This window comes from Salvelinus sp. IW2-2015, unplaced genomic scaffold, assembly GCF_002910315.2.
Source record: "Salvelinus sp. IW2-2015 unplaced genomic scaffold, ASM291031v2 Un_scaffold5728, whole genome shotgun sequence".
NCBI classification, from domain to species: Eukaryota; Metazoa; Chordata; class Actinopteri; order Salmoniformes; family Salmonidae; genus Salvelinus; species Salvelinus sp. IW2-2015.
The window spans coordinates 23,615-49,451 of NW_019946993.1; the positions used below are offsets into that span (position 1 = coordinate 23,615).

General features: G+C 44.4%; 2 protein-coding genes and 3 non-coding genes across 5 annotated transcripts in view; all 5 read right to left on the reverse strand.

The window, feature by feature from the left end:
- LOC112078479 (transportin-2) overlaps window positions 1–9,482 on the reverse strand; it is a 23,745-nt gene extending 14,263 nt beyond the window's left edge. Inside the window, 14 exon segments of the mRNA XM_070442062.1 lie at window positions 257–404; window positions 407–576; window positions 1,804–1,975; window positions 2,926–2,986; window positions 3,491–3,612; window positions 3,732–3,796; window positions 3,799–3,853; window positions 4,201–4,282; window positions 4,670–4,803; window positions 5,296–5,408; window positions 7,931–8,080; window positions 8,426–8,501; window positions 9,383–9,460; window positions 9,462–9,482. Of these exon segments, the coding sequence (XP_070298163.1) occupies window positions 257–404; window positions 407–576; window positions 1,804–1,975; window positions 2,926–2,986; window positions 3,491–3,612; window positions 3,732–3,796; window positions 3,799–3,853; window positions 4,201–4,282; window positions 4,670–4,803; window positions 5,296–5,408; window positions 7,931–8,080; window positions 8,426–8,501; window positions 9,383–9,460; window positions 9,462–9,482 (1,447 nt within the window).
- On the reverse strand, window positions 111–181 carry LOC112078481 (small nucleolar RNA SNORD41). Its single transcript, XR_002895692.1, has one exon. It is a non-coding gene; the product is annotated as a small nucleolar RNA SNORD41 (small nucleolar RNA).
- Window positions 4,896–4,966, reverse strand: LOC112078483 (small nucleolar RNA SNORD41). Its single transcript, XR_002895694.1, has one exon. It is a non-coding gene; the product is annotated as a small nucleolar RNA SNORD41 (small nucleolar RNA).
- Window positions 8,992–9,062, reverse strand: LOC112078482 (small nucleolar RNA SNORD41). The gene has a single exon (XR_002895693.1). It is a non-coding gene; the product is annotated as a small nucleolar RNA SNORD41 (small nucleolar RNA).
- Window positions 9,483–17,176: 7,694 nt separating the features above from the next.
- il12rb2l (interleukin 12 receptor, beta 2a, like) lies at window positions 17,177–24,748 on the reverse strand. The gene is given in 16 exon segments (XM_070442063.1): window positions 17,177–17,718; window positions 18,143–18,216; window positions 18,683–18,742; window positions 19,102–19,126; window positions 19,128–19,240; window positions 19,754–19,780; window positions 19,783–19,874; window positions 20,126–20,198; window positions 20,201–20,259; window positions 20,360–20,402; window positions 20,405–20,530; window positions 21,600–21,837; window positions 24,221–24,295; window positions 24,400–24,443; window positions 24,446–24,469; window positions 24,472–24,748. Coding segments are annotated over 16 exon segments (1,605 nt in total). The 5' UTR covers window positions 24,671–24,748; the 3' UTR covers window positions 17,177–17,385.
- Window positions 24,749–25,837: the final 1,089 nt, after the last annotated feature.

Genomic DNA, 25,837 nt, shown 5'->3' on the forward strand with positions numbered 1-25,837 from the left:
CAAATGACAAAAATATGACTGATATTTTAGTCAAAATGACTAAGACTAGACTAAATCTAAAAAAGAGTGGCAAAATGAACAGAGTAGAGAAGTCTGACTGTAGGAGACCTCTGGATCAGACAGTATGAATACTAACACCATCATTAACAGTCAGGAGTTACATAGAATGCATCATATCCAGAGGGACAGTCAACTCTCAATGGAGTGAGAGAGGAGAAAGAACCACTGTGTACTGAACGTCACAGGAGACAGAAGAGCAACAGAGCAGAGAGTAGCAGACAGAGAGAGAGATCCGATAGAGATGGAGTCAAGAGAGAAAGAGTCCAAAGTGTGGAGGGGGAGACACACAGATGGAGACTGCGCAAGAGAAGGAGATCTATGTGAAGTGTCAACAGTGTGATTGATTGATTTCCTAGTCCTTACCCTCAGCGATGGCCCCCAGCACCAGGATGCCAGACTCCTTGATGACCCAGTCAGGGGAGAAGAGAAGGCCCTTGAGCAGGGGCAGCAGGTGAGGCAGCAGCTCGTCYCGGAACACATTGGCCAGCACATCCAGCGCCGCCGCCGAACACTTGCCTACAGGGAGATAAGAGGGACAAATTATTAAAGGGATAGTTCACTCAAAAACATATGATGCAAAACACTTCTTTACAGTTTTGCTCTGTACCGAAGTGCTCCATGTTGAAAACTTGACTGCAGGGACACGCACAATTTTGGGGGATTTTATTAACAGTGGACTAATGAACAAAATACTAAGATAGTTTTAGAGTGAACTAGCCATTTAATATCATACTCTTTTCCCACTACTGAATCTGGGCCACGTCAAGTTGTACAGGTCTGAACAGTAACAGATTCTCCAAATAAACCAACTAAGCTGGCCTGTACACCCATTCCTTTAAGGTGTTCAAGGAGACCAGTCCTACCAATATGCTGCTGTGGATCAGAAAACGATCTCTAATTAGCATCATATATGTTCAGATGAGAACATGTCATCACTTCCACAGCAGCAGCTAAACGCAAAGTCATTCTGCAGTCTCTGTAAACACAAACACACACTAGCAACAAGCTRCCAGCCACTTAAGGATTTCTAGGTTTCTCCACAAGTCAGACTGTCATTGATGTTGGCGTCCGGCTGACGAGACTAGCAACAGCCCTGAAGCAATGACACAGCAATTTACATAAAATAATGTCTAAGAATTATCCACCTTGTAATCTAGTTATGACACCGTAAAAGCTATATATTTTCGGTAAAGGCCTATGTAACTAACACTCATATACAGAATAACACTTCCATGTTGTTTTATTTCTATACAGACATTGTGATAACAGTGGTCTTCCACCGTTCTGGTGCATCTCTACATGCCAATCGCTCCATTTCCAGACCGCAGCAGGGAGCGTCACTGATGCCAGTAATCACCACTCTGGCTGCTGTTCAGGGTTCACTGTCCAATTAGCACCTCCAGCTCTACTGGTGATGAGACGCTGGGGAGCAGTGCACTAACAGTGGAGAGAGCAGCCAAACAGGGAAGCAGCCAAACAGGGAAGTAACCCAATCACTGCTGTYAGGATGGTGTGAGTACTTCTGACGACACACTGTCCCACAGGAATGACTATCAAATGTGTATTATGCCGTTTGGCCAGCACACGCAGACAAGACTCACTTASAGCCTGCAGCAGACACAATCCTCCTGCTCCATTCATCTACAGTATCAGTCTGTTTTCTCTAAAGCATCTCCACCCTGGCTGCTCCACCCTGGCTGCGGTGGTTTCAGTAACTGTCGCTTTAAGTCATGTCCGACTCACGTAGGTTCCAGTCAGATAATGTATCGTCATCATCGTCGTCGTCTTCRTCGATGTCCTCCCCCTCCTCGCCCTCTCCTCCCTCGTGCTGCAGGGTGACGGTGCGAGACTTGTGGAAGCGGGGCTTGATGTCCTGCTCACTGTCCGGCACGGCCTCGTCCTCCTCCACATCACCCTGGAGAGAGAGAGAGAGAGAGAGAGATGTATCATTGCTATGTGTTTTATTTTTCTGGTCCGAGGTCTGTGCTGTGAAACATGACAGTATGCATAAGAGATGGCTACACAACACAAAAATATCTGGGACCAGGCTAATATTTAATAACTTGGGCCAAATGTGGTTTCAGTTCAGGAGGAGAGACATTCTCACTCTCAAAAGCATGCTGAACCATGGACATATCGACACAGCTTAGTGCCAGAAACAGCCAGAAGGGTATTAATGCAGTCAAATGATTAACTGTGTGGCTTCTATGACCGAGGCATCCCTGTGGGTTAGCCTGGGTGATGTGTTGTGGACACTGGGAATGTGTGGGACAGTTGGCAGAGGAAATCCCCTGTGGGTTAGCCTGGGTGATGTGTTGTGGAACTGGGAATGTGGGACAGTTGGCAGAGGAAATCCCCTGTGGGTTAGCCTGGGTTGTGTTGGAAACTGGATGTGTGGACAGTTGGCGGGAATCCCTGTGGGTTAGCCGGGTGATGTGTTGTGGAACTGGGATGTGTGGACTGTGTGGGGGAATCCCTGTGGGTTAGCCTGGTGATGTGTTGTGAACTGGGAATGTGTGGACAGTTGGCAGAGGGAAAAACTGTGCTACACCATTAACTGGCATTAACCAGATACAACAACTTAGGTCAGAGAGTAGAATACGTCAAACATCAGTCGAGTCTCAAGCATAAGCTGTCACCACACCAAGAGTACCAGTAAGAAGAGAGAGGGAGGGGGAAGGTGGGAGAAAGATGTCTGGGTCGTGTTCAACACAACTGAACAAATGGTCCGAAACAGGGAGGTACTGTCAACTGGTCTTTTCGTTTCCCTGTTGCAAAATGTTTTGCTAGTGTGCCAATGAACACAACCTGGGGGGGAAATAGGTGTGGTGTCATCATTCAACCCCAGAACAGAGACAGGCTCACCTTCAGCAGGATAATGTCTATCTCAGAGTACTTCATGCCGTTCACCAGGATAGGAATGAGCCTACAGAAGGAGACAGAAAAGACACCATTAGTCAAGCAGTCATCCTACTGTTGGTCAATCAGTAACACTGCATTTTTGGTTCCATATAATAGTGATGAGTTACACGGCGTCAGATGTGGCAAGTGGGCTGCGCTGTCGGATCAGACAGTATGAATAGAACAGGCATCACTGACCTCACAGTTAATGTGTTATGCATAATATCCAGACACATGGGAAGGGCAGAGGGTAAACGTCATATATGAGATGTCTGTACTGTAGCTAGCCAACCCTTTGAACTGTAATCAACATTTCTGTTCCTCTTCTCTTTACATCACACTAATAGAACACAGTACAGTGTGTAAACAGAATGAAACACACTAGGAAGTATAGGCCTCGATGGGTATGTTACTCTTACATGCTGTATATTGACTAACTCTGTTGCCCTCTACACCTCTGACCTGACCGTCCCCACTCTCTCTACATCGTCCAGGTGATGCTGTATGTTACAGGTATGTTTAGGATTACTCACTGCACAGGTGTCCAGAGAGCACCTCCTTGCAGATGGGCTGCTCAGCCAGGGTGAGCCAGAACTCACAGGCCTCCAGAGAAACGTTCTCATCCGGGTCCTGTGTGCGCTGCAGCATGTACTGGTGGGGGAGAGATACAGACACAGCAGTGTCAGGGGTTGGATTGGCTGATGGGGTATGACAGTGTCGGACGTGCTGACTGGTCAGTGGGAGAGTAAATAAGGAAGTGGTGGTCTCACCTGTATGATGCTGTGCATGTGAGGGATGAGCCGGTCGATACGGACCTCCAGCAGCATGACCAGAGCCGGCACACGTTCTTCCTCACCTCACAGTCCTCGTCTGTAGCCAGCGCAAACAGGCTCTGAGAGCGGAGACACGAAGAGAGAGAGAGACCAAGAGGGGCCAGAGAAGAAATGAGAGATGTCAGTCTTGAATCACAGCTATGCTCAACACCGTTGATTACAGTACACACCATTGTCTAGACGATGGACTGTAAGAGGCTGTAGTGTGGATAGACAGTATGAAACAACAAGCGTCAAGACATCAAGACAGTATGAATACAACAAGCGTCAATGACCATCACTGTCAAGGTGTTCTGCAACACAGCCAGATGAGCAGATCAGTGTTGTTCAGCGCCACCACCATAGAAGTAGAACTACTAGATTATATTTCTATGGTCAACAGTGTTGTGCGTTGCCTGATGTTCACCTCGATGAAGGTGTCGATGTTGTCCATCAGGGCCTGGGCTCTGCCGATGATGAACTGGTTCACACAGGCGATGGCATGAGATCTACAAGCAGAGAGAATAGCACCATGAGTAACAGAGTTTTATAAAGGGAGCAAATGAATGTCTTTGAAAACAGTGGGATAGTAGGTGGAAAACATTTTGAAAATGACTCAAAAGTTCCACGCAACTACCTAAGCTGGTCCAATAAGAACACAGATGTGTAATCCGGTGCAAAACGTTTTGCTATGGTGTGCTATGCGCTACTGGACACAACARTGAGAACAGAGAAACAACCAATGGAGTCTGGATGTAGCCTGTTCCCAGATCTGTTTGTGCTGTCTTGCCAACACCTACAGTCACTGGCATAACAATGACCATAGGTGTTGGCAAGACAGCACAAAGTGATCTGGGACCAGGATAGTCTGGAGGTACAGGGGACCTGGGACTGACCTGATCTTAGGGCTGCAGTGCTTGAAGAACTGCAGGAACTTGGGGATCATGATGTTGAGCGGGCGGTTGAGCGCGTCGCTCTCCAACAGCTCCGACGAGTCCTCGCAGATCTTCTGCAGGGCGCCAAACGAGCCCTGATCAAGAAAASACACGCAGACAGACGGAGTCAAACTCAGAGCAACAGAGGGGAATGAAGTAGGATGATTGGAGGCAATAGGCTACAGGTCTGGATCAGACAGTATGAATACAACAAGCATCACTGGCAATCACTGTCAAKGTGTTCTGCATCATATCCAGATGGCATGGGATGTGGAGAGAACGCTACTGAAAACATTTAGCAGAGAGAGTAAAATACTTCTTAGGTCAAGAGGGTGGCGGAGGGGTAGAGAGCGGGCAGGAGAGGTAGAGGAGAGGGATATGAAGATGGAAGGATGGAAGAAAAAGGGGACAGGGGAGGTAAGGGGAAGGAGAAGGGTGACAGGGAATGAGGAAAAATAAGAAAAGCAAGGGAGGACAAGAAAGTTAGAGAAAAATGAAGGGTGACAGATGGAAAAGAAAGGGGGAAGCGAAAGGGGGAGGCCTAGAATAAAAGATGTGAGTGTGTGGTAGGTAGGTAGCTCTGACACTCCGCAGGTGTTGTAGTCCTCAGAGTAGCAGGTTACACACAGCTGGGGAAGCAGCTCTGGCCACGTCTGCAGCTCCCCTTTTGGATAAAGTTTATGCGTGGTGATCAGGATACCTTGCGAGAGAGAGGATGAAGAAAGAGGTTAGGAACCAACATTCATAGGGTGGTTTTGGTCTTAATACTCTCTCGGAGGGGACAACTGCCGTTCTCACTGGGCACATTCATTTTGCATTGCCCAGTGATAGGGTGGGCGGAGTTTGCACATTTTAGACACTATCTGTTGGTCCTTACGTGAAATCTCCACACATCTATCGTAGGGCACCGGGAAGCAAGAACGATGAGACCACCGAAGATGGACGAAGGGATCGGAGATGTAAGTCGTACAACCCTCCATTGGAGATTAAAGCATAATACACCTTGAAAGGCACCAGGCGAAGCAAAACGATTGAGCCCACTGATCTGGAAGATTGGACAGGTGAACGTAAACCCTCCTGAAGGCTTCCACTATGCTGTCTTGTCAGACCAGATGTAGGAAACAGGGATGTACAAGAGTTAAGGAATCGAGAGACCTTGGATCAGACAGTATGAATGCTAACACCATCATTAACAGTCACAATTCCTGACATTTAATCCTCGTAAAATTCCCCTGTCTTAGGTAAGTTAGGATCACCACTTTATTTTAAGAATGTGAAATGTCAGAATAATAGTAGAGAATTATTTCTTTCAGCTTTAATTTTTTTCATCACATTCCCAGTGGGTCAGAAGTTTCCATACACTCAATTAGTATTTGGTAGCATTGCCTTTAATATTGTTTAACTTGGGTCAACATTTCAGGTAGCCTTCCACAAGCTTCCCAAAATAAGTTGGGTGAATTTTGCGCCATTCCTCCTGACAGAGCTGGTGTAACTGAGTCAGGCTTTTAGGCATCCTTGCGCGCACCCGTTTTTCAGTTCTGCCCACAAATTTTCTATAGGATTGAGGTCAGGGCTTTGTGATGGCCACTCCAATACCTACTTGATTTTGTTGTCCTTAAGCCATTTTGCACAACTTTGGAATATGCTTGGGTCATTGTCCATTTGGAAGACCCATTTGCAACCAAGCTTTAACTTCCTGACTGATGTCTTGAGATGTTGCCTCAACACATCCACAATTATCCATCCTCATGATGCCATCTTTTAGTGAAGTGCACCAGTCCCTCCTGCAGCAAAGCACCACCCCCACAACATGATGTGCATGCCCCCCGTGCTTCACGGTTGGGATTGGTGTTCTTCGGCTTGCAAGCCTCCCCAGCAAACAACTTTGCTGTTGTTCTGGGATTGATTTGCACTTTTCGCACCAAAGTACGTTCATCTCTAGGAGACAGAACGCATCTCCTTCCTGAGCGGTATGACGGCTGCGTGGTCCCATAGTTTTTATACTTGCGTACTATTGTTTGTACAAGATGAACGTGGTACCTTCAGGCATTTGGAATTTGCTCCCAAGGATGAACCAGACTTGTGGGGTCTACAATTTTTTTCCCCTGGGGTCTTGGCTGATGTCTTTTGATTTTCCCATGATGTCAAGCAAAGAGACAACGGGTTTGAAGGTAGGCAGTGAAATACATCCACAGGTACACCTCCAATTTGACTCAAATGATTCAATTAGCCTATCAGAAGCTTCTAAAGCCATTACATAATTTTCTGGAATTTTCCAAGCTGTATAAAGGCACAGTCAACTTAGTGTATTTAAACTTCTGACCCACTGGAATTGTGATACAGTGAATTATAAGTGAAATAATCTTTCTGTAAACAATTGTTGGAAAATTACTTGTGTCATGCAACAAAGTAGATGTCCTAACCGAATTTCCAAAACTATAGTTTGTTAACAAGAAATTTGTGGAGTGGTTGAAAAACGAGTTTTAATGACTCCAACCTAAGTGTATGTAAACTTCGACTTCAACTGTAGCTACTAAAGAGAGGGACAGTGAGAAAAATTAACCACATTAAAGCCACAGAAGGACAGCAGTTACCTGAGACAATGAGACAATGCCAGCAGCATACCACCCTGCATACCACTGCTGGCTTGCTTCTGAAGCTAAGCAGGGTTGGTCCTGGTCAGTCCTGGATGGGAGACCAGGTGCTGCTGGAAGTGGTGTTGGAGGGCCAGTAGGAGGCACTCTTTCCTCTGGTCTAAACAAAGATCCCAATGCCCCAGGGCAGTGATTGGGGACACTGCTCTGCTGTGTAGGCGTGCCGTCTTTCGGATGGGACGTTAAACGGGTGTCCTGACTCTCTGAGGTCATTAAAGATCCATGGCACTTATCGTAAAGAGTAGGGGTGTTAACCCCGGTGTCCTGGCTAAATTCCCAATCTGGCCCTCAACCATCACGGTCACCTAATAATCCCCAGTTTACAATTGGCTCATTCATTCCCCTCCTCTCCCCTGTAACTATTCCCAGGTCGTTGCTGCAAAATGAGAACGTGTCTCAGTCAACTTACCTGGTAAAATAACGGTAAAATAAATAAATAAAAAGACAGATTTAACGCATGTCAAGGCCCCACCCCCAGACCCAACTACCCAGACCTCACACACCCACCCACGCACCCAGACCTAACCCACCAACGCCACCCAGAGCTCACACACACACACTGACTCACCGATGGTGGCGCGGATGAGGGGCGACGGGTCGCCTATGTTGTTGAGGCATTCCTGCTTGATGAAGTCAGCCACGGCCGGGGGGAAGTTCTGGTAGTGGGCCTTCACATTGTTCTTCAGGATCAGTCCACTCAGAGAACGAGTGGGTTCATCTGGAGAGGGAGAGCAGGAGAGGATGAGGTGCGGGGAGGAAAGGATGAGGTCGGGGGGGAGAAGGAAGGAATGATGAGGWCATGGGGTAGAGGAAGAAAAAAAGAATGTCAGAGATGCAGACGAAGGCCACAGCAACGTGCATTCCAAATGACACGTAGCAGCCTAGAGAACCACTAATAACAAGGATAGCAGATAATGACGGCATGCTGACCAAAGAATGGATACAGACAAAGAAACCCAAAACGACTTTGAGCTCAGAAGTAATACGTATGCCCTAATGAACATGACTCAGGCTACCAGATGCTCAACTAGAACATATAAACTCAGACAGACAGGGTTCTCACCTTCAGTTTTCAGTCTTGTGAGCACAAAGATGAGATAGTTGTTGAAGTCAGGGAACTGGTTGAGCTGTTCAAGTTTCTGACAGCGCGGTTAAGGGAAATATTACATCACAGACAACTCACATGATGCTCAACTCAAACAAATAACTAGGAGTACACTTTCACTGCAGCACAAATCTACGGGTGACATTTAGACAGAGGAAAAATACCACTTGTTGAAATACTAAGTGAGGCGCTTATTTCGTTTGGAATGCAACGGATCTGTGATTTCGTCACATACCGGCTAAGTTTAATTGTAAAGCTGCAGAAATGGTTTCCGCACCTTTGTATAGGTTGTACCATATGAACGGGTTTGAAATAACTGCTGTTATAAGTAGCGTTACCCATGGTTCCTAATGGGGACAAGGGTTTAAGTAAGTAATACATYGGCTAGTGGGAGTTATGGATTGGGGGGTTAAGATTATATGCTATCCTAACAAAGGCTAAATCTATAGGACCAGAGTAGAGAAGTCTGACTGTAGGAGACCTCTGGACCAGACAGAGTAGAGAAGTCTGACTGTAGGAGACCTCTGGATCAGACAGTATGAATACTAACACCATCATTAACAGTCAGGAGTTACATAGAATGCATCATATCCAGAGGGGAGGACAGTCAGTGTGACTGTCTTATAACACCATCTCCACTTTAACAATACAGGCCCCATAGACAGATCAATGCAAACTGAACGACATGCAATAACCATAGAATAATATGCCATTTAGCAAGCGCTTTTATCCTAAGCGACCTACAGTATTGTGTGCATATATTTTACGTATGCGTGGTCCCAGGAATCTAACCAACTATACTGGTGTTGCAAGCACAATGCTCTTCCAACTGAGGAGCACACAGAAGTACCACTGCCATACAGGGCCCCATTCCACTAACCCCACCCTCCGGTCAGTGTCTGTACATCAGGATACTTGTTGCACGGCTCTCTGTGTGGCCGTGTTGGGTGACTGGGAGTCCTTGAGGAGCTGGAGGACCTGCTGGAGTCCCTGTTTCGTCCGGCTGCCACTCCATCCTGCATGGGGAGCACACACACAATGTTACAGAATATAGGAATTATGTACGTCCCTGTTACTGATAAAAGATAATACACAAGGAAAAGGAGTGATATAGAGAGTTCTACTAGAAGAGAGTCAGTCTGCAGGGACAGAGAGAGTATATGCCTGTATGAGAGACCTCTGGATCAGACAGCATGAATACTAACACCATCATTAAGTTATCCATTTTAAGTGTGTATCATATCCTGTGGGTCAAGTGGTCTCAGAATTCTACAGTTAACTTGGTGTAATTAGCATTGCCAAAATGAGACAGGGTTCTGCCCATACAGGTCTGACCAACATGGTGCACTATGGGGAATAAGGTGCAATTAGGGAAGTAACAATGGGCTGACTGACCTTTCTATAGTTTAAATAATTTATGAGGGTTTATAAACAGATGCTTCGTGTGATGTGGCACAGAATGGCACTGGGATATATGACAAAACAAATCAATAGTTTTATTTGTAGAGCTAAGAAACAGGCTACAAAATCTACATGCTCTTGCAGCCAGATTCCCAAATTGAACATTGAGGGATTCTATGATTAAAATCGACTGCCAGACTAAACGCCATGTGCTCGCTCACTAATGATGTGGAATCCAGTGGCATTATGCGACTGAAGTGAGCCATGCACATGGCCAGAGCAGGGCAACAAAAAAGCGCCATTTGCACTCGTTGCCCGGAGCACGAGCTTGCTTCTACCCGGAAACGGGTCTATAAGGCTGTGTAAAACAGAGCACAAATTTGTGGAAACTGGAGTTGAAATTAGGAATTGGATTGTGGCAAATAAAACGAGGCGATGCTCTGCTTTAGACAAGGAGTAAAATATCTCCGTGACCCAGCTTAACCGCCATAATCCTGCCCACCCCCCACGACACCCGGTTCCCTTCTGCCGGTGTGCTGCAATATAGTTAGTGATCCTTGGACTTGGGCGACTTGAAACAATTGCCGCCCTACAACTTTCTTTGGACAACACAAGTAACGTTAACCAGCGGATATTAAACACCACAAACGATCTGATAGTGGGAAGTTTAACAAACCGGACAACTCTCCGACTAACGTTGGTTCTATGGTTATATTATTTCCGACGTTCTAACTATAACTAGTCACGAAAAAAAACAAAGTACTGGCCATTCGGTAGCTATTCGGATAAACGCCACTGAATTAACCCTTCTCACCACGGCAGTCCCCGGCTTCAGCCACACAAATGCAGTAAAAAAAAAAGGCCAAATATGCGCTCGACACTACCAAGCAGTACAAAGGTGGGTTAGTTAGCTAACGCTATAAAACTAAGGCAGTCGATATATTATTCGATTTAACATGGCAGAGAATTAACACCGACTAAGAAGTAATCTAAACAAAGTTACTAGCTCGTAAGTTTAGCTAGCTACTCTACTGCTAAACATGGCTACAAACGTTAACCAAACTAACGAAATAATAACATATCTTTCCAAATTTGGCCAGTGGGCTACTTTGCTTTTGTTAGTAGCCAACTTTACACGAATCCCTAGCTAAATCCCATCGAGTATCGAAAATTCGTTGATGTTGCGTTTACTTGCTAGTGTGGCCCAATGCATTCATGTGCTCTCGCTAGCTAATAAGCTAACGATAGCTAGCTCACTAGCCGAAATTGTCAGTTTGTTAGCTAGCTAATGCTAACTAAGCTATTTCGATTCCCAACGCTTAACGTTACCTGCTTGCTAATGTGACTAATTATTCACATATCAATCATATTTCGTCTTATTTTATTTAATATACTTAGATAAACACATTACATGCTACGTACAATGTTGATTTGTAGACTGAAGTTTCTCGACGGGGAAGCTTCTTTCTCGTGCTCGTCCTCTTGTAYTACAGGTTTGAAACGAACACGCCGATTCTGTAGGACCSACTGACCCTTTCCGGTTTCCGTTCACTTTCTTCTTCTTYGGTGGGGTTTAACGGCGGTTAGCATCCAATATAATGTTGCAWTACCGCCACCAACTGAACCGGAGAATAAAATCATTATACTTTGTGATATAACAAATACAAATTATCCTGCCAACTTTTAATCCTACTCATAAAAAGAAGCACCACCCCATTCCACTAATTTAACCTGATCTAATCCTACACCAGGCCAACGGCCTGGGAGGACAGGACACTGCCATTCAACACCCCCTGTAACTCTGCTGCAGTAAAATATTGTAATCCCAAATACTTCTCGGTAACTGCCACAGCAACACTTATTTCTGTGACTACGTTCCATACCTATGGTACAGTTAATAACCATAGCAATGAACGCTAAAAAGACAACCTTACTGAAGCACATATCATTCGTATGCCTATCACTCTGTACTGGCAAAATTCTACTACTCACTGGGAGCCTCTTAGTATCCTTCACCCCTGACCCAGCTTCCTCTACTTTCTTCACTGCCTCAGCATACAACACYTTCTCCACAACTCTGACCATGGCAATCTCAACCTGCCTCTCTCGCACCGGACACTTCTGATCCCCAGCAACATGSCCCCCCCTACAGTTTACACACACCACTTCTTTCACTGATATTACACAAGCCTTTGACTCGGGGCCCTCCTGTATGTACACTTCTCACACCTAGGAATCTTCCTCCTACACACTGCTGCAACATGACCATACACATGGCACCTGAAACACCGTAGTGGGTTCGGCCCAAAAGCTCATACAGGATAACTGATATATCCTACAAGTAATTTGTCTGGTAAAGACTCAACATAAGACAATCAAATCAAATTTTATTGGTCACAATCACATGGTTAGCAGATGTTATTGCGAGTGTAGTGAAATGCTTGTGCTTCTAGTTCCGAAGTGCAGCAATATCTAACAAGTAATCTAAAATTCCACAACAACCACCTAATACACACAAATCTAAGTAAAGTAATGGAATAAGAATATGTAATATATAATATATGGATGAGCTACAAAGGAACCACATACATCGGACTACAAAAGGAGAAACCAGCCACATCGCACACCGACATCCTGCTTCTGGACAAGCTAAACACCTTCTTCGCCCGCTTTGAGGATAAACACAGTGCCACGACACAGCCTGTTACAAGGACTGTGGAGCTTTCCTTCTCCGTGGCGCCGTGTAAAACGTTTACCGTGTTAACCCTCGCAAGGCTGCCGGCTCAGACGGCACCCCTAGCCACATCCTCAGAACATGCGCAGACCAGCTGGCTGGTGTGTTTACGGGCATATTCAATCTCTCCTTTATCCCAGTCTGCTGTCCTACATGTTTCAAGATGGCCACCTTTGTTCCTGTACCAAGAAAGCAAAGGTAACTGAACTAAATGACTTTCGCCCAGTAGCACTCATCTTTGTCATCATGAAGTGTTTGAGAGACTAGTCAAGGATTCATATCACTCTACCTTACCTGCCACCTAGACCCATTTCAATTTGCTTACTGCCGAAAGATCCACAGACGATGCAATCGCCATCACTCTGCACACTGCCTATCCCATCTGGAACAAAAGGAATACTTATGTAAGAATGCTGTTCATTGAACCTAGCTTCAGCATTCAACATTATAGAACCCTCTAAGCTCATCTTTAAGCTCAGGAGTTGAAGTAATTTGTTTGGCACCTAAAACCCTCACAAACTTTTACAGATGCACAATTGAGAAATATCCTGTCGGGCTGTATCACCACCTGGTACGGCAACTGCTCCGCCCAGAACTGTGCTCTCCAGAGGGTAGTAGGTCTGCACACGCATCACCGGGGCAAACTACCTGCCCTCCAGGACACCTACAGCACCCGATGTCACAGGAAGTCCAAAACGATCATCAAGGACATCAAGCACCGAGCCACTGCCTGTTCACCCCGCTATTATCCAGAAGGCAAGGTCAGTACAGGTGCATCAAATCTAGGACCGAGAGACTGAAAAACAGCTTCTATCTAAGCCATTAGACTGTTAAACAGCCATCACAAGCACATTAGAGGCTGCTGCCTATAGACTATAAGAAATCACTGGCCACTTTAAGAAATGGAACACTAGTCACTTATAATGTTTACATATCTTGCATTATGCATCTCATATGTACTGTTGAAGTCAGAAGTTTACATACACTTAGGTTGGAGTCATTAAAAAAATGTATCAACCTCACACAAATGTCTTGTTAACAAACTATAGTTTTGGCAAGTCGGTAGGACATCTACTTTGTGCATGACACAAGTAATCTTTCCAACAATTGTTCCAGACAGATTATTTCACTTATAATTCACTGTATCACAATTCCTGTGGGTCAGAAGTTTCACATACACTAAGTTGACTGTGCCTTTAAACAGCTTTGAAAATTCAGAAAGCTCAGAAGCTTCTGATAGGCTATTGACATAATTTGAGTCAATTGGAGGTGTACTGTGGATGTTTTCAAGGCTACTTCAAACTCACTGCCTCTTTGCTTGACATCATAGGAAAATCAAAGAAAATCAGCCAAGACCTCCACAATTCTGGTTCATCCTTGGGTGCAATTTCCAAACGCCTGAAGATACCAGTTCATCTGTACAACAATAGTACGCATGTATAAACACCATGGACACGCAGCTGTCATACGCGTCAGGAAGGAGACACGTTCTGTCTCCTAGAGATGAACGTACTTTGGTGCGAAAAGTGCAAATCAATCCCAGAACAACAGCAAAGGGTGTATTGGGTATATGTTGTAAAATTGTTAGATTTTACTCCACTGTTGGAGCTAAAAGCAGAAGCATTTTGCTACACCGCTAAACACGTATGTAACCAATAAATGTGATTTGATTTGACATCAAAACTCAAAAGAACAGACAGTGACTCTTCTGTTTCACGACGCTAGCCACCAGGTCTGTGTCATTCCAGACGGCGGTGTCAAAACCAGGAATCTTTCACTTCAGCTGACCCATCTTCACCCCACAGCTACCCCAGTAATCACTCTTTTCAATGGCGCCCTGTTCTTGAAAACAAACAAGTAAAGAGGAAGATGTAATATCTCTTGCCCCATCTGTGTGGTCCGGTGGCCCACTCCCTTTTTATTTTTTGTAACCTTTTATTTAACTAGGCAAGTCAGTTAAGAACAAACAATCATCCAAGACCACTTCGGGTTACCTTCATCGATTCAACAGCACCAATCTCCTTTCCAGTTAAGTAAAATACTTTAAAGTACTACTTAGTAGGTTGTGGGGTATCAGTATTACTGTTAACATTTTTAAATGTACTTTTATTTCAATACATTCCTAAAGAAATAATGTACTTTTTTACTCAATACATTTGCCCTGACACCCAAAATTACATTTGGATGCTTAGCAGGACAGGAAAAGGTGCAATTCACACACTTATCAAGAGACATCCCTGGTCATCCCTACTGCCTCTGATCTGGCAGACTCACTAAACACATATGCTTTGTTTGTAAGATGTCTGAGTGTTGGAGTGTGCCTCAGTCTATCCGTAAAATAAAACAATCCAGAAATTGGTGCCGTCTGGTTTGCTTAATATAAGGAATTTAAAATTACTTTTACTTTGATATTTAAGTTTATTTAAAACCAAATACTTTTACTCAAGTAGTATTTTACTGGGTGACTTTCACTTTTACTTGAGTCATTTTCTATTAAGTATCTTCACTTTTACTCAAGTATGACTTTTACTCAAGTATGACAACTGGAAACTTTTCCACCTGTTCCCACCCATCCTGAACCACATATGGGGTTGTTAAAAACAGGTCCACTTTCTCCAAAAACGTCAGTCCTACTGAATCAAATTCATCCTTATCCTGAACATCGGTGCAAGGCTCAGGCTCCAATATCTTCTCCATTCACTTTCCATAGACGTTTGTCGAAGTAAGGGAACTTCAAGTTGACCACGGGTGAGAGGCCAGTTTCATTTTTTAAGGCCTCTCAAAAGGACATAGTTATTATTTAGCTAGATATAAAAATATGTTTTATAAACTAACAGCAATTAACTTTCAAAAACAATTTTGTATAAAAGTTAAACTGCTATTCTGAAATAGCATTTCATCTGACCTAATGAGCAGACATGATGACGTTTAGTTCAAACTGAACAGTGTAGACATTGTGTTTCGTGTCTTTGGACATCATTAAATTGAAGACTGTTATTTTATCAAATCATTCTCTGTAATTATTATTATGTGATTAACTAGGAAGTCGGGGCACAAAGGAAAATCTTCAGATTACAAAGTTATAATTTTCCTAATATAACTTTTCAGATATTTTCAATATCTGATCAATTAGTCTTCTAATTAATGAATTATTATTTACCCCACGTTAGTCTCATTCCAAACATCTAAATGGTTAGTTATCTGCACGAACCCAGCCTTCACTATGAATCATCCATACATCAATTGTTTAATCATTTACTTACTAACTAAATAATCACAGACATGCATAACAAACAAACAGTAGATACAGTTAAAGGAAACAATAAGGGATGTGTCCTAGTGGGCTAAACCGGTATGACGCTTGGTAGACAAGGGACTGAGAAGGGCGCGAAAGACAAAAGACACTACTACACAGTTAATAATTATAATAATTGAAATGCTAATCCTTTGCACATGAATGCTCACTCATTCGGGAATAATTGCAATCAATATATATATTTCCGCTCAGTGTGTCGTCATGATCTCTGTTGAATCGTCCGTCTTTCTGTTGGAAAGTTCATCTGAACTTCTCTTTGATCCTGGAGTCTTTCGTGGTTAGAATGGATACTTCAGAGTCCATTCAGAAATGTTCTTATAGAATAAATGTTTTGGCGGTTGTCGGTCTTCGCATTCAGTCAACATAAATTCTAGCTGCAGACCATAATTAGTATTGAAGATTTGCTCTTTATTCTGTCGGTATAATAGTCTCAGAGTTTAACCATTTCCACCGTGTAGCCAATGCTCACGTGGTTTGGTTAGGAATTCAACAATCGAGGAATGCATGGTCTCTACTCAAACCTTAGCCCTTTCTGTGATCGAGGTACGCTTGGTCTGCAGTGGGCTTCTCCGGGTGGGGGTTAATTCGGAACAGCAGAAAAGGGCTGTCCCATGACGCCAGATCAATGTCTGTGCTCATGTGGCAGGTCAATGACTTAGTTACATTTTAAAGGGAATTGGATTTCTTTTCATTAAACAGTTTAAAATCACATTACATAATTTCACAAATAGTTTCATCTTTACTCATTATTTTATACAATAATTAGATGAAAATCTCATAACAGAGTTATGGTAATGTGGCTGTATTGTCTCTCATGAGGTCACAAACATTAGACAAAATGGACCGGTCATAGCTGGATTCTCCACCGACCGTTTACACATTCTCCAAAACATGGATATTGTTCAGTTCTCAAGTTCTGTGAGGTAGAAGAAGTTCCTTTGTTATCTGTGAACCCTCGTCTCTATACTGTATGGCCGGGGGGAAGAGAGTCTCTCCAGGAATTTACGACCTGAGATAACAGAGCCTGGGTGTAGGGGAAGAGAGAGGTAGTGAGAGAGAGAGAGTTGGTGCTTGCTATATCCAAAGAGGGCCACGTCATGACAGTGTTCACCGTAGGCAACGTGGTTTTTCACATAGGTATACATTTGCTGTAAAAAAAGGTTTACTGTTCCTAAACACATTCCTTGTAGTTGGCCATGGAAAACAAACGGTCAATATCATCCCTTTTCCTTTCCTTGAAAACAAGACGAGTGGCGTATTTAACTTGTGCACTCGTGTTGTTTTTAGGGCAACCCTTTCCCTGAATCAGTGATCTGCATCTAGATCAACAAGCACAATAGCTCCACAATTGACCTGTTTGGCCCTTGGGGTTCCGACTGAACAATGGCTGTCTTGTCGTTGCAATGAGGAAATCATACACACACCAAAAGAGTTGATCGGTAGCACRACACCAGACAGACAGTAGGGTCATACWTRCACAGGCATGAAATGCTTCTCATAGTCCGAAACCAACTGATCGTCCTCCAACACGCTCCCGGACTCTCCCCCATCCCTCTCCTCCTCGTCAGTATCAATAATTTTACTGTAACCCTTGTCAGCATCCTCCTCCTTTTCCGCCTCTTCACCAGTCCTTATGTGGGTGCGCTCCTCTCCCACCACCCCCTCTGTCTGTCCATCAGGGCTGGACCTTTTCCTAGCACAGGCATTGGCATCCCAGAAAGGGTTTTCCACCACCTCCAGCTCAGAGATCTTTGGGTTAGACTCCAGAGGAGAGAAGATCGCCGTCAAGGAGCTGTTAAACTGGAGCAACAACAGGCAGGGAGTCAGACACATTCATTTAGTCCTCTATGGTTGTATGTTATGCCTCTGACTGGTGATAATATAACTCAAGGGAATGGTATATTACTAGCCCAATACAGCCCCTGCTACTGTATGTGGTATAATCAACATTTAGGTTCATGTAGTACGCACATTCTTTATTTTACAACAGGTTCTTACTGGAACATTACAAATAAGATGCCATCCATATCTATAGGTAGTGTGTTCCCTTGACCTAAATGGCTTGAGGAAGAAAAACCAGGCAGGAAGACATGATGAACTCCGGGCCTCTGCCTGGGGCTCAGTCCACCACTAACTAGAATACTATAAGACTWACTAATATCAGACTCACTGATAGTAGATCAGTCAGTCACAGCCACATAGTGATAGTCTGCCCTGCACTCACCTGCAACTTCATCTGTTGGAGCAGTTTGCTGTTGCTGGGGTCAGGCACTTTCGCACAAGTCTTCATTTGTACACTACAGAAAATASACAACYGTATCATTCACATACTGCACACCAAAAMAGTTGTGTTCCTTCAATMGACATGTCCATTTGTATATCACCCTAAAAGTGGTAGAAATATTTTATCCATTATGTTTTAGTTGAAAGGGGTATAACATATTGTTTGTTTTATGTTTTTGATCAAGATCATTGTTATGAGGCACAACTGAAAGCCAACTCAACTGCCCGTTCTCATTTCCACTTCCTCAATGTTTCCCCTTTTGTTAACCTATTTCTGGCATGGGTAACTTTCAGAGAGATAGAGGAAGGAGACATGAGAGAGCACCACACCCTGTATGTGTTCATCGGCACGAAACGTTGCAAAGCCTTTTAAAACATTTTGCATCAGTGTGCCCTAATGAACATGGCCCTGGTTCAAGACAATGAGAAAATAATCAGAATCAGGCTATTTGGGTTGAAGTATGGGAATCCAGTCTCTCACATATGATGATCAATAGCAACATCCCTGCTATTATTCCTGGCACCAGATATTTGAGGTAACCTGTGACAACAAAGGAGAGAGATGGGGGAGGTCAGAAGGCAAAATGACCAATTAGACCGCAATCCATGTTCATAATCACATGCTGTAAACAAAAGGTCTATTTCATACAAAGCATGCATTCAATATTACACTGTTATTATTTTCTAAGGAACTTCAGGACCCTTTCTTTAAGGTGATGTTATATACAGTATTATACACAACCTATAATAATATTTCTAGGTTTTAATAATAATTAGTGTTATACATGACCTCAGTGTCACCAGTAAGCACTTAATACATCTCATCACGTTTGTTAGAGAACCTATAAACAGCTATACGCTTCTTGTGTCACATTATCAAATTACTACATGGCAGAATACCAGGGCTGTTCTCAGTAGAGAAGTATGATGGTTTCACTGGGTCCCAGTCCAGCCTTATCTCACCTGATCCAAACCTGGTGGTGACCCGACGTAAGTCTTAACAGATGAAGGCTGTTCTGGTCCCTACTCACGTTGAACACTGCAGATGGAGAGAAGGTTTAATGATGGAGCAAGCCACTGATGTTGGAACAGAGTTGCAGCACGGTAACCTGTGGATAGTCTGGTCCCAATCTGTTTTGCTGTTCTGCATGACAATTTTTATTTAACTAGGCAAATCATTAAGAACAAATTCTTATTTACAATGACGGCCTACCCCAGCCAAACCCGGACGACGCTGGGCCAATTGTGCGCTGCCCTAGGGACTCCCAACACGACAATGTGATACAGCCTGAAATCAACCAAGACGCCTCTACACTGAGATGCAATTCTTAGACCGCTGCCATTCTGGAGCCAATAATGACAATGGCAAGACAGAACAAACAATCTGGGAACAGGCAAAAATATTTAATACTAATTTAAGCTACTAAAAATAATCTATATTCTATGCTAATGTACACAATGGCATGGAGACTCACTTTTATTATAACAATATAGCATTGTAGCAACAAAAGATTTATCCCAGATGGTCCCCCACTGTCTTTGTGTTGTTTACCTGTAACGTTGTTTAATACCAGCTGATACACATTATGAGCCCCTTACTCTGGCTCAGGGAGATGTGTTCAGGACAAAGTCACATGAGATCAAGATTGCGCGACCTTAACTCAGTCACTTTGGTGGACTGAGGATGAAGAGAGAAAATGAGAAATGGTAGAGGAATAGTCAAAAACAGCAGAAAATTAAACAATAAATTAAAAACAAAATATATTTTTAAAATACAGTGAGTTAAAAGGCCGGACAAATTAACATTAGGTAAAGACGTGATATTTCAATTATTTACTCCACTGAAAATCGGTCATGTGCACTAAATGCACTGAAGTACATACTGGCAAGTACATTATAAAGACTTGTATTTCCATGCTCTAATATACTACGTCCATGAAGAGAATACGAGATTGCAGACGCAACAGCACCTACTGTTGATAACACTGCAAACAATACACATTTAGGCAGTGGTTCTCAAAAAACACCTGTAGATGGAGACAGAGACAAAGAACGATGCTGTCATCTTGAAACCAATTTGAAACATTACAAAATATCAATAAATATTCAAGAAAATGTATTATAATCAGTGTAAGCCACACAAACCTCTTAAAATGACTACGTATGATTTTGGTGCACTTTTATCCAATCAAAGCCCTGTCGGAGAAATCCACCTGGTTGTATTGCACCACATACTCATGCATGTTTTCAATGGCTGGGTGGCAGAGACCAGGATACATTAGGCTCAACATTCCTGGTTCACAGTAAGATAGCTCTGGCAACTGTAGACCTAAGCAAAAAAAACGTGTGTAATCGTTGAAGACAGAAACATACAAACCTACACTCTATTATCACACTCGCACACACCTTTTCAAAATAAATAAAATAGTATGTCACATGCGCCGAATACAACAGGTGTAGACCTTACATGAAATGCAAACTTACAAGCCCCTAACCAACAATGCAGTTAAAAAAAATAACAATAAGAAATAAAAGAAACAAAAATTAAAGAGCACACGTAAAATAACAATAGCGAGACCATATACAGGGAGTACCTGCAGAGTCAATGTGCGGGCACCGGTTAGCGAGGTAATTGTAGGTAATATGACATATAGGTAGTTATTAATGACTATGCATAGATAATAACAGAGAGAAGCAGCAGAAAAGAGAGGAAGTAAGGAAAAGTCTGGGTACCATTTGATTAGCTGTTCAGGAGTCTTATGGCTGTGGTTAGAAGCGTTTAGAAGACTCTTGGACCTAGACTTGGTTCTCCGGTACCACTTGCCGTGTGGTAACAGAGAAAACAGTCTATGACTAGGGTGGCTGGAGTCTTTGACCATTTTTAGGGCCTCCCTCTGACACCGCCTGTGTATAGAGGTCCTGGATGAGGCACACTACCCTCTGTAGTGCCTTGCGTCGGGAGCCGAGCAGTTGCCATACCAGCAGTGATGCAACCAGTCAGGATGCTCCCGATGGGCAGTGTAGAACCTTTTAGAATCTGAGGACCATTTCCAAATCTTTTCAGTCTCCTGGGTAATATGTTTTTGCATTCCCTCTCCTACGACTGTCTTGGTGTGCTTGGACCATGTTAGTTTGTTGGTGATGTGGACACCAAGGAACTTGAAGCTCTCAACCTGCTCCACTGCAGCCTCGTCGATGAGAATGGGGGCGTGCTCGGTCCTCTTTTTCCTGTAGTCCGCAATCATCTCATTTGTCTTGATCACGTTGAGGGAAAGRTTGTTGTCCTGGCACCACACGGCCAGGTCTCTAACCTCCTCCTCATAGGCTGTCTTGTTGTTGTCGGTGATCAGGCCTACCACTGTTGTGTCATCCGGAAACTTAATGATGGTTTCCCTTACCTGATGTGGGTAGAGCTAGGGGAGCAGGTTTGGTGGCACCCTGGGAATTGTAGACGGACACATCCACCCCTGATACACCCCGCAGAGAGGGTGTGAAGCGGCATCTCTTTTCTTGACAGACACAAAGGTCACCAGGCTCTGACATGGACACGTTCACAACCGCCACTGTCCCGTTACTGTATGATAATGTCACCACGTACCCCAGCACCTTCCCCTGAACCAACCAGRTGGGCATCTCCTGAGGATAGATACCAGACAGGGGTATTAGTTATAGCAGGCTATAGGGAAGGGGGTGTTTTGGGGAGGCAGGTACCCTAGCGGTTGAGAGCATTGGACAAGTAACCGAAATKTTGCTGGTTTGAATCCCTAAGACGACTARGTGAAAAATCTGTTGATGTGCCCTTGAGCAAGGCACTTAACYCTAATTGCTCCTGTAAGTCGCTCTGGATAAGAGTGTCTGCTAAATTCTGTAAATGTTTTGAAGTTCTTATGATTAGAAAATGCATAATCCTTTGAATCCATAATCCATTCACTTGTCTAACCTGATTATATGGTACAGTTTGAGAGATATACATATACACACACTACCGTTCAAAAGTTTGGGGTCTCTTAGAAATGTCCTTGTTTTTGAAAGAAAAGCAATTTTTTGGTCCATTAAAATAACATTTTAGACGCTGCACTTCCCGGGAGTCACGTTTATCCCCTCTCACAGGCAGAGACGGAGGCTATGGAAACATATGTCTCCGAATCCCTGAGTCAGGGGTACATTAGGTCCTCCACTTCACATTTAGTACCACCTCAGGGCACTGAGTACCTCGTCATGCCGTACGGGTTGATGAATGCTCCATCAGTCTTCCAGGCCTTTGTTGACGAGATTTTACGGGTCCTGCACGGGGAGGGTGTAGTGGTGTATATCGACGACATTTTGATATACTCCGCTACACACGCCAAGCATGGGTCCCTGGTGCGCAGGGTGCTTGGTCGACTGTTGAAGCATGACCTGTACGTCAAGGCTGAGAAATGTCTGTTCTTCCAACAGTCCATCTCCTTCCTAGGGTACCGCATTTCCACCTCAGGGGTGGAGATGGAGAGTGACCGCATTTCAGCCGTGCGTAATTGGCCGACTCCCACCACGGTAAAGGAAGTGCAGCGGTGCCAACTACTACCGGAGGTTTATCCGGGTCTTTGGTCAGGTAGCGGCTCCCATTACCTCACTGCTGAATGGGGGACCGGTGCAACTGCAGTGGTCGGCTGAGGCGGACAAGGCTTTTGGTCATCTGAGGGCTCTGTTTACCTCGGCTCCCGTGCTGGCTCATCCGGATCCCTCTTTGGTGTTCATAGTGGAGGTGGACGTGCCCGAGGCTGGGATATGAGCTGTGCTCTCTCAACGCTCGGGTACGCCACCAAAGCTCCACCCCTGTGCCTTCTTTTCGAAGAGGCTCAGCCGGCAGAGCAAAACTATGATGTAGGGGACCGGGAGCTGTTGGCTGTCGTCAGGCTCTGAAGGCGTAGAGACATTGGCTTGAGGGGGAGAGCACCTTTTCTCATCTGGACTGACCACCGCAATCTGGAGTACATCCGGGCGGCGAGGAGACTGAACCCTCGCAGGCAAGGTGGGCAAATGTTTTTCCCCCGCTTTGTGTTTACCCTGTCCTACAGACCAGGTTCCAGAACGCTAAGGCAGACGCACTGTCCCAGATGTATGACACGGAGGAGCGGTCCATGGATCACACTCCATACTCCGGCCTCTTGCCTGGTGGCACCGGTAGTGTGGGAGCTGGACGCGGACATCGAGCGGGCGTTACGTACAGAGCCACTCCTCTCCAGTGTCCAGCTGGGCGTCTGTACGTTCCGTCTACTGTTCGCGACCGGTTGACAATTGGGCCACATGTCACCCTCCTCTGGTCATCCTGGCATCGGTCGGACAGTGCGATGTCTTAGTGGGAAGTACTGGTGGTCCACCTTGGCCAAGGACGTGAGGGTTTATGTTTCCTCCTGCTCGGTGTGCGCCCAGTGCAAGGCTCCCAGGCACCTGCCAGAGGGAAGTTACAACCTCTACCCGTTCCACAACGGCCGTGGTCGCACCTATCGGTGGACTTCCTGACGGATCTCCCTCCCTCACAGACAACACCACGATCCTGGTCATTGTGGATCGATTTTTTCTAAGTCCTGCCGTCTCCTCCCTTTGCCCGGTCTCCCTACCGCCCTACAGACTGCTAGGCCTGTTCACTCACGTCTTCCAGCACTACGGGGTGCCTGAGGACATAGTCTATGATCCGCCCAGTTCACATCCAGGGTATCGAGAGCGTTCATGGAACGTCTGGGGGTCTCGGTCAGCCTCAACTCAGGTTTTCAGAGTCAGACCGAGGCTCCTGCGGTGGACGACTGGTCCGGTGCGCGGAGGAGACATGGGACGCTGCTCATGTCCACCTTCAGCGCGCCATGCTGACGTTTTATTATCATATTGCTGTCCTGCGCCTGACTCCTCTACACCAGCTTCACACAGGATTGATTACAAACAAGGACATTTCTAAGTGAACCAAAACCTTTGAACGGTAGTGTGTGTACATAATAATATATATTTATATTACCTATTATGATGGGATGTTGTGTTAACATACCTTCCACATAAGGGCACATTGAGGTGGCTCAGAGGTGACTCCACAGTCACTCCACACACTCAATGCTTTCACAGGCTGAGAACGAGAGAGAAATAGGTTAATCATCTATACCACAGAATAAGTGACAAATATTTTCAAGCTGTGGAGACCACAGGATTACATTACCCATCAGCACCCACTGACAGACCTGACTCAGAACTCCATGCTTTGTAGACTGAGCTCAGTCACTCATCAGGGCCTGAGGGCCTCACAGGCACAGCGCACCTGGAACTCATAAGCAGTGTAGGGCCGTGGAGTCAGGAGCAGGAAGCTGCGTAGGATGTCCTCTTCCTGAGCAGGACATGAAAGAATGACACACAAAAGAACAGGGATGGGCAAGAGGCAGCCGCAGGGATGGGGGGGTGAGGGATTATTTTGGATTAAAAAGCAACTCCAGGCTACATTGCACATTTAATAGCTTATAGAAAGTCTAATTATAATGGAGCTATATATTTTGAAATAGCTGGCCTTTTCTGCACGCAAATAGATTTTGACAAATAAATTGGTCCCAAAACAATCTGTGCATGTGGCRCTCGAGCCTCAAAAAGTTATCCATCCCTAACTCAGAAGGACAACATTCCCAGTTCGAAAATCCCACAGATAATCGAGAGACAGTGGTATTTCAYTGTTTCATTCCCTACATCTAATGGACTGAATGTTTGAAAAAATAAACAAGTGACCCTCCCCTATACCCAGAATAATAATTACAACAAAGTGGATAGCAGAGAACGTGATTATAATTTACCCTCACTCCTAGGACAGACCAGAGCCTTAGATATGCAGTTTTAGAAACTGTTCTTAGTTTTGTAAGCATTACATGGCAAAGTAGCCAAAGTTGTCTATCAACTGCAAAAATGTAACGCAACAGAACCAGTTACAACTGAAATACCTGATCATCAATGAACTAGAGAAAAAGTCATTCATTTTTTAACACAGCAACCACATATCATCAGGTAGGCCTATTTGTATTTATTATGGATCCCCATTAGCTGCTGCCAAAGCGGCAGCTACTCTTCCTCGGGTCCAGCAAGATTAAGCAGTTTATACAATTTTAAATACATTCACAGATATCACAACACACTGTGTGCCTTCAGGCCCCTACTCCACCACTACCACATCTACAGTACTAAATCCATGTGTATGTATAGTGKGTATGTTATCGTGTYTGGGCGCATGTGTCTGTGCCAATGTTTGTGTTGCTTCACAGTGCCCGCTGTTCCTATWTGCACTAGTAACTTTTCTTAATTTGGGAAACTATCATTTTCTAATTGATTCTATTTTATTCCATGATATTGTTGTTACAAAATAGATGTGTGTTGACTGTGATTAGGGCATGGGAATATAAGAACACTGCTAGGCTAAATTAACAAACTAGCCATGCACAGCTCAGTGCATGATCCTCAAACCAAAGACTGGCCAGGCTCGTGGTTCTAAAAGTGAATTCAAAGGCAGTGTAGAATGACTGTATAGCCTAATAAGACATTTTTCGTTAATTTATTTTTTAATTCAAAGTATTTTTTTCTCATTTTCATAACCTAATTGGTCCCAAATAATCTGTGTAAATTACTTGAATATAGC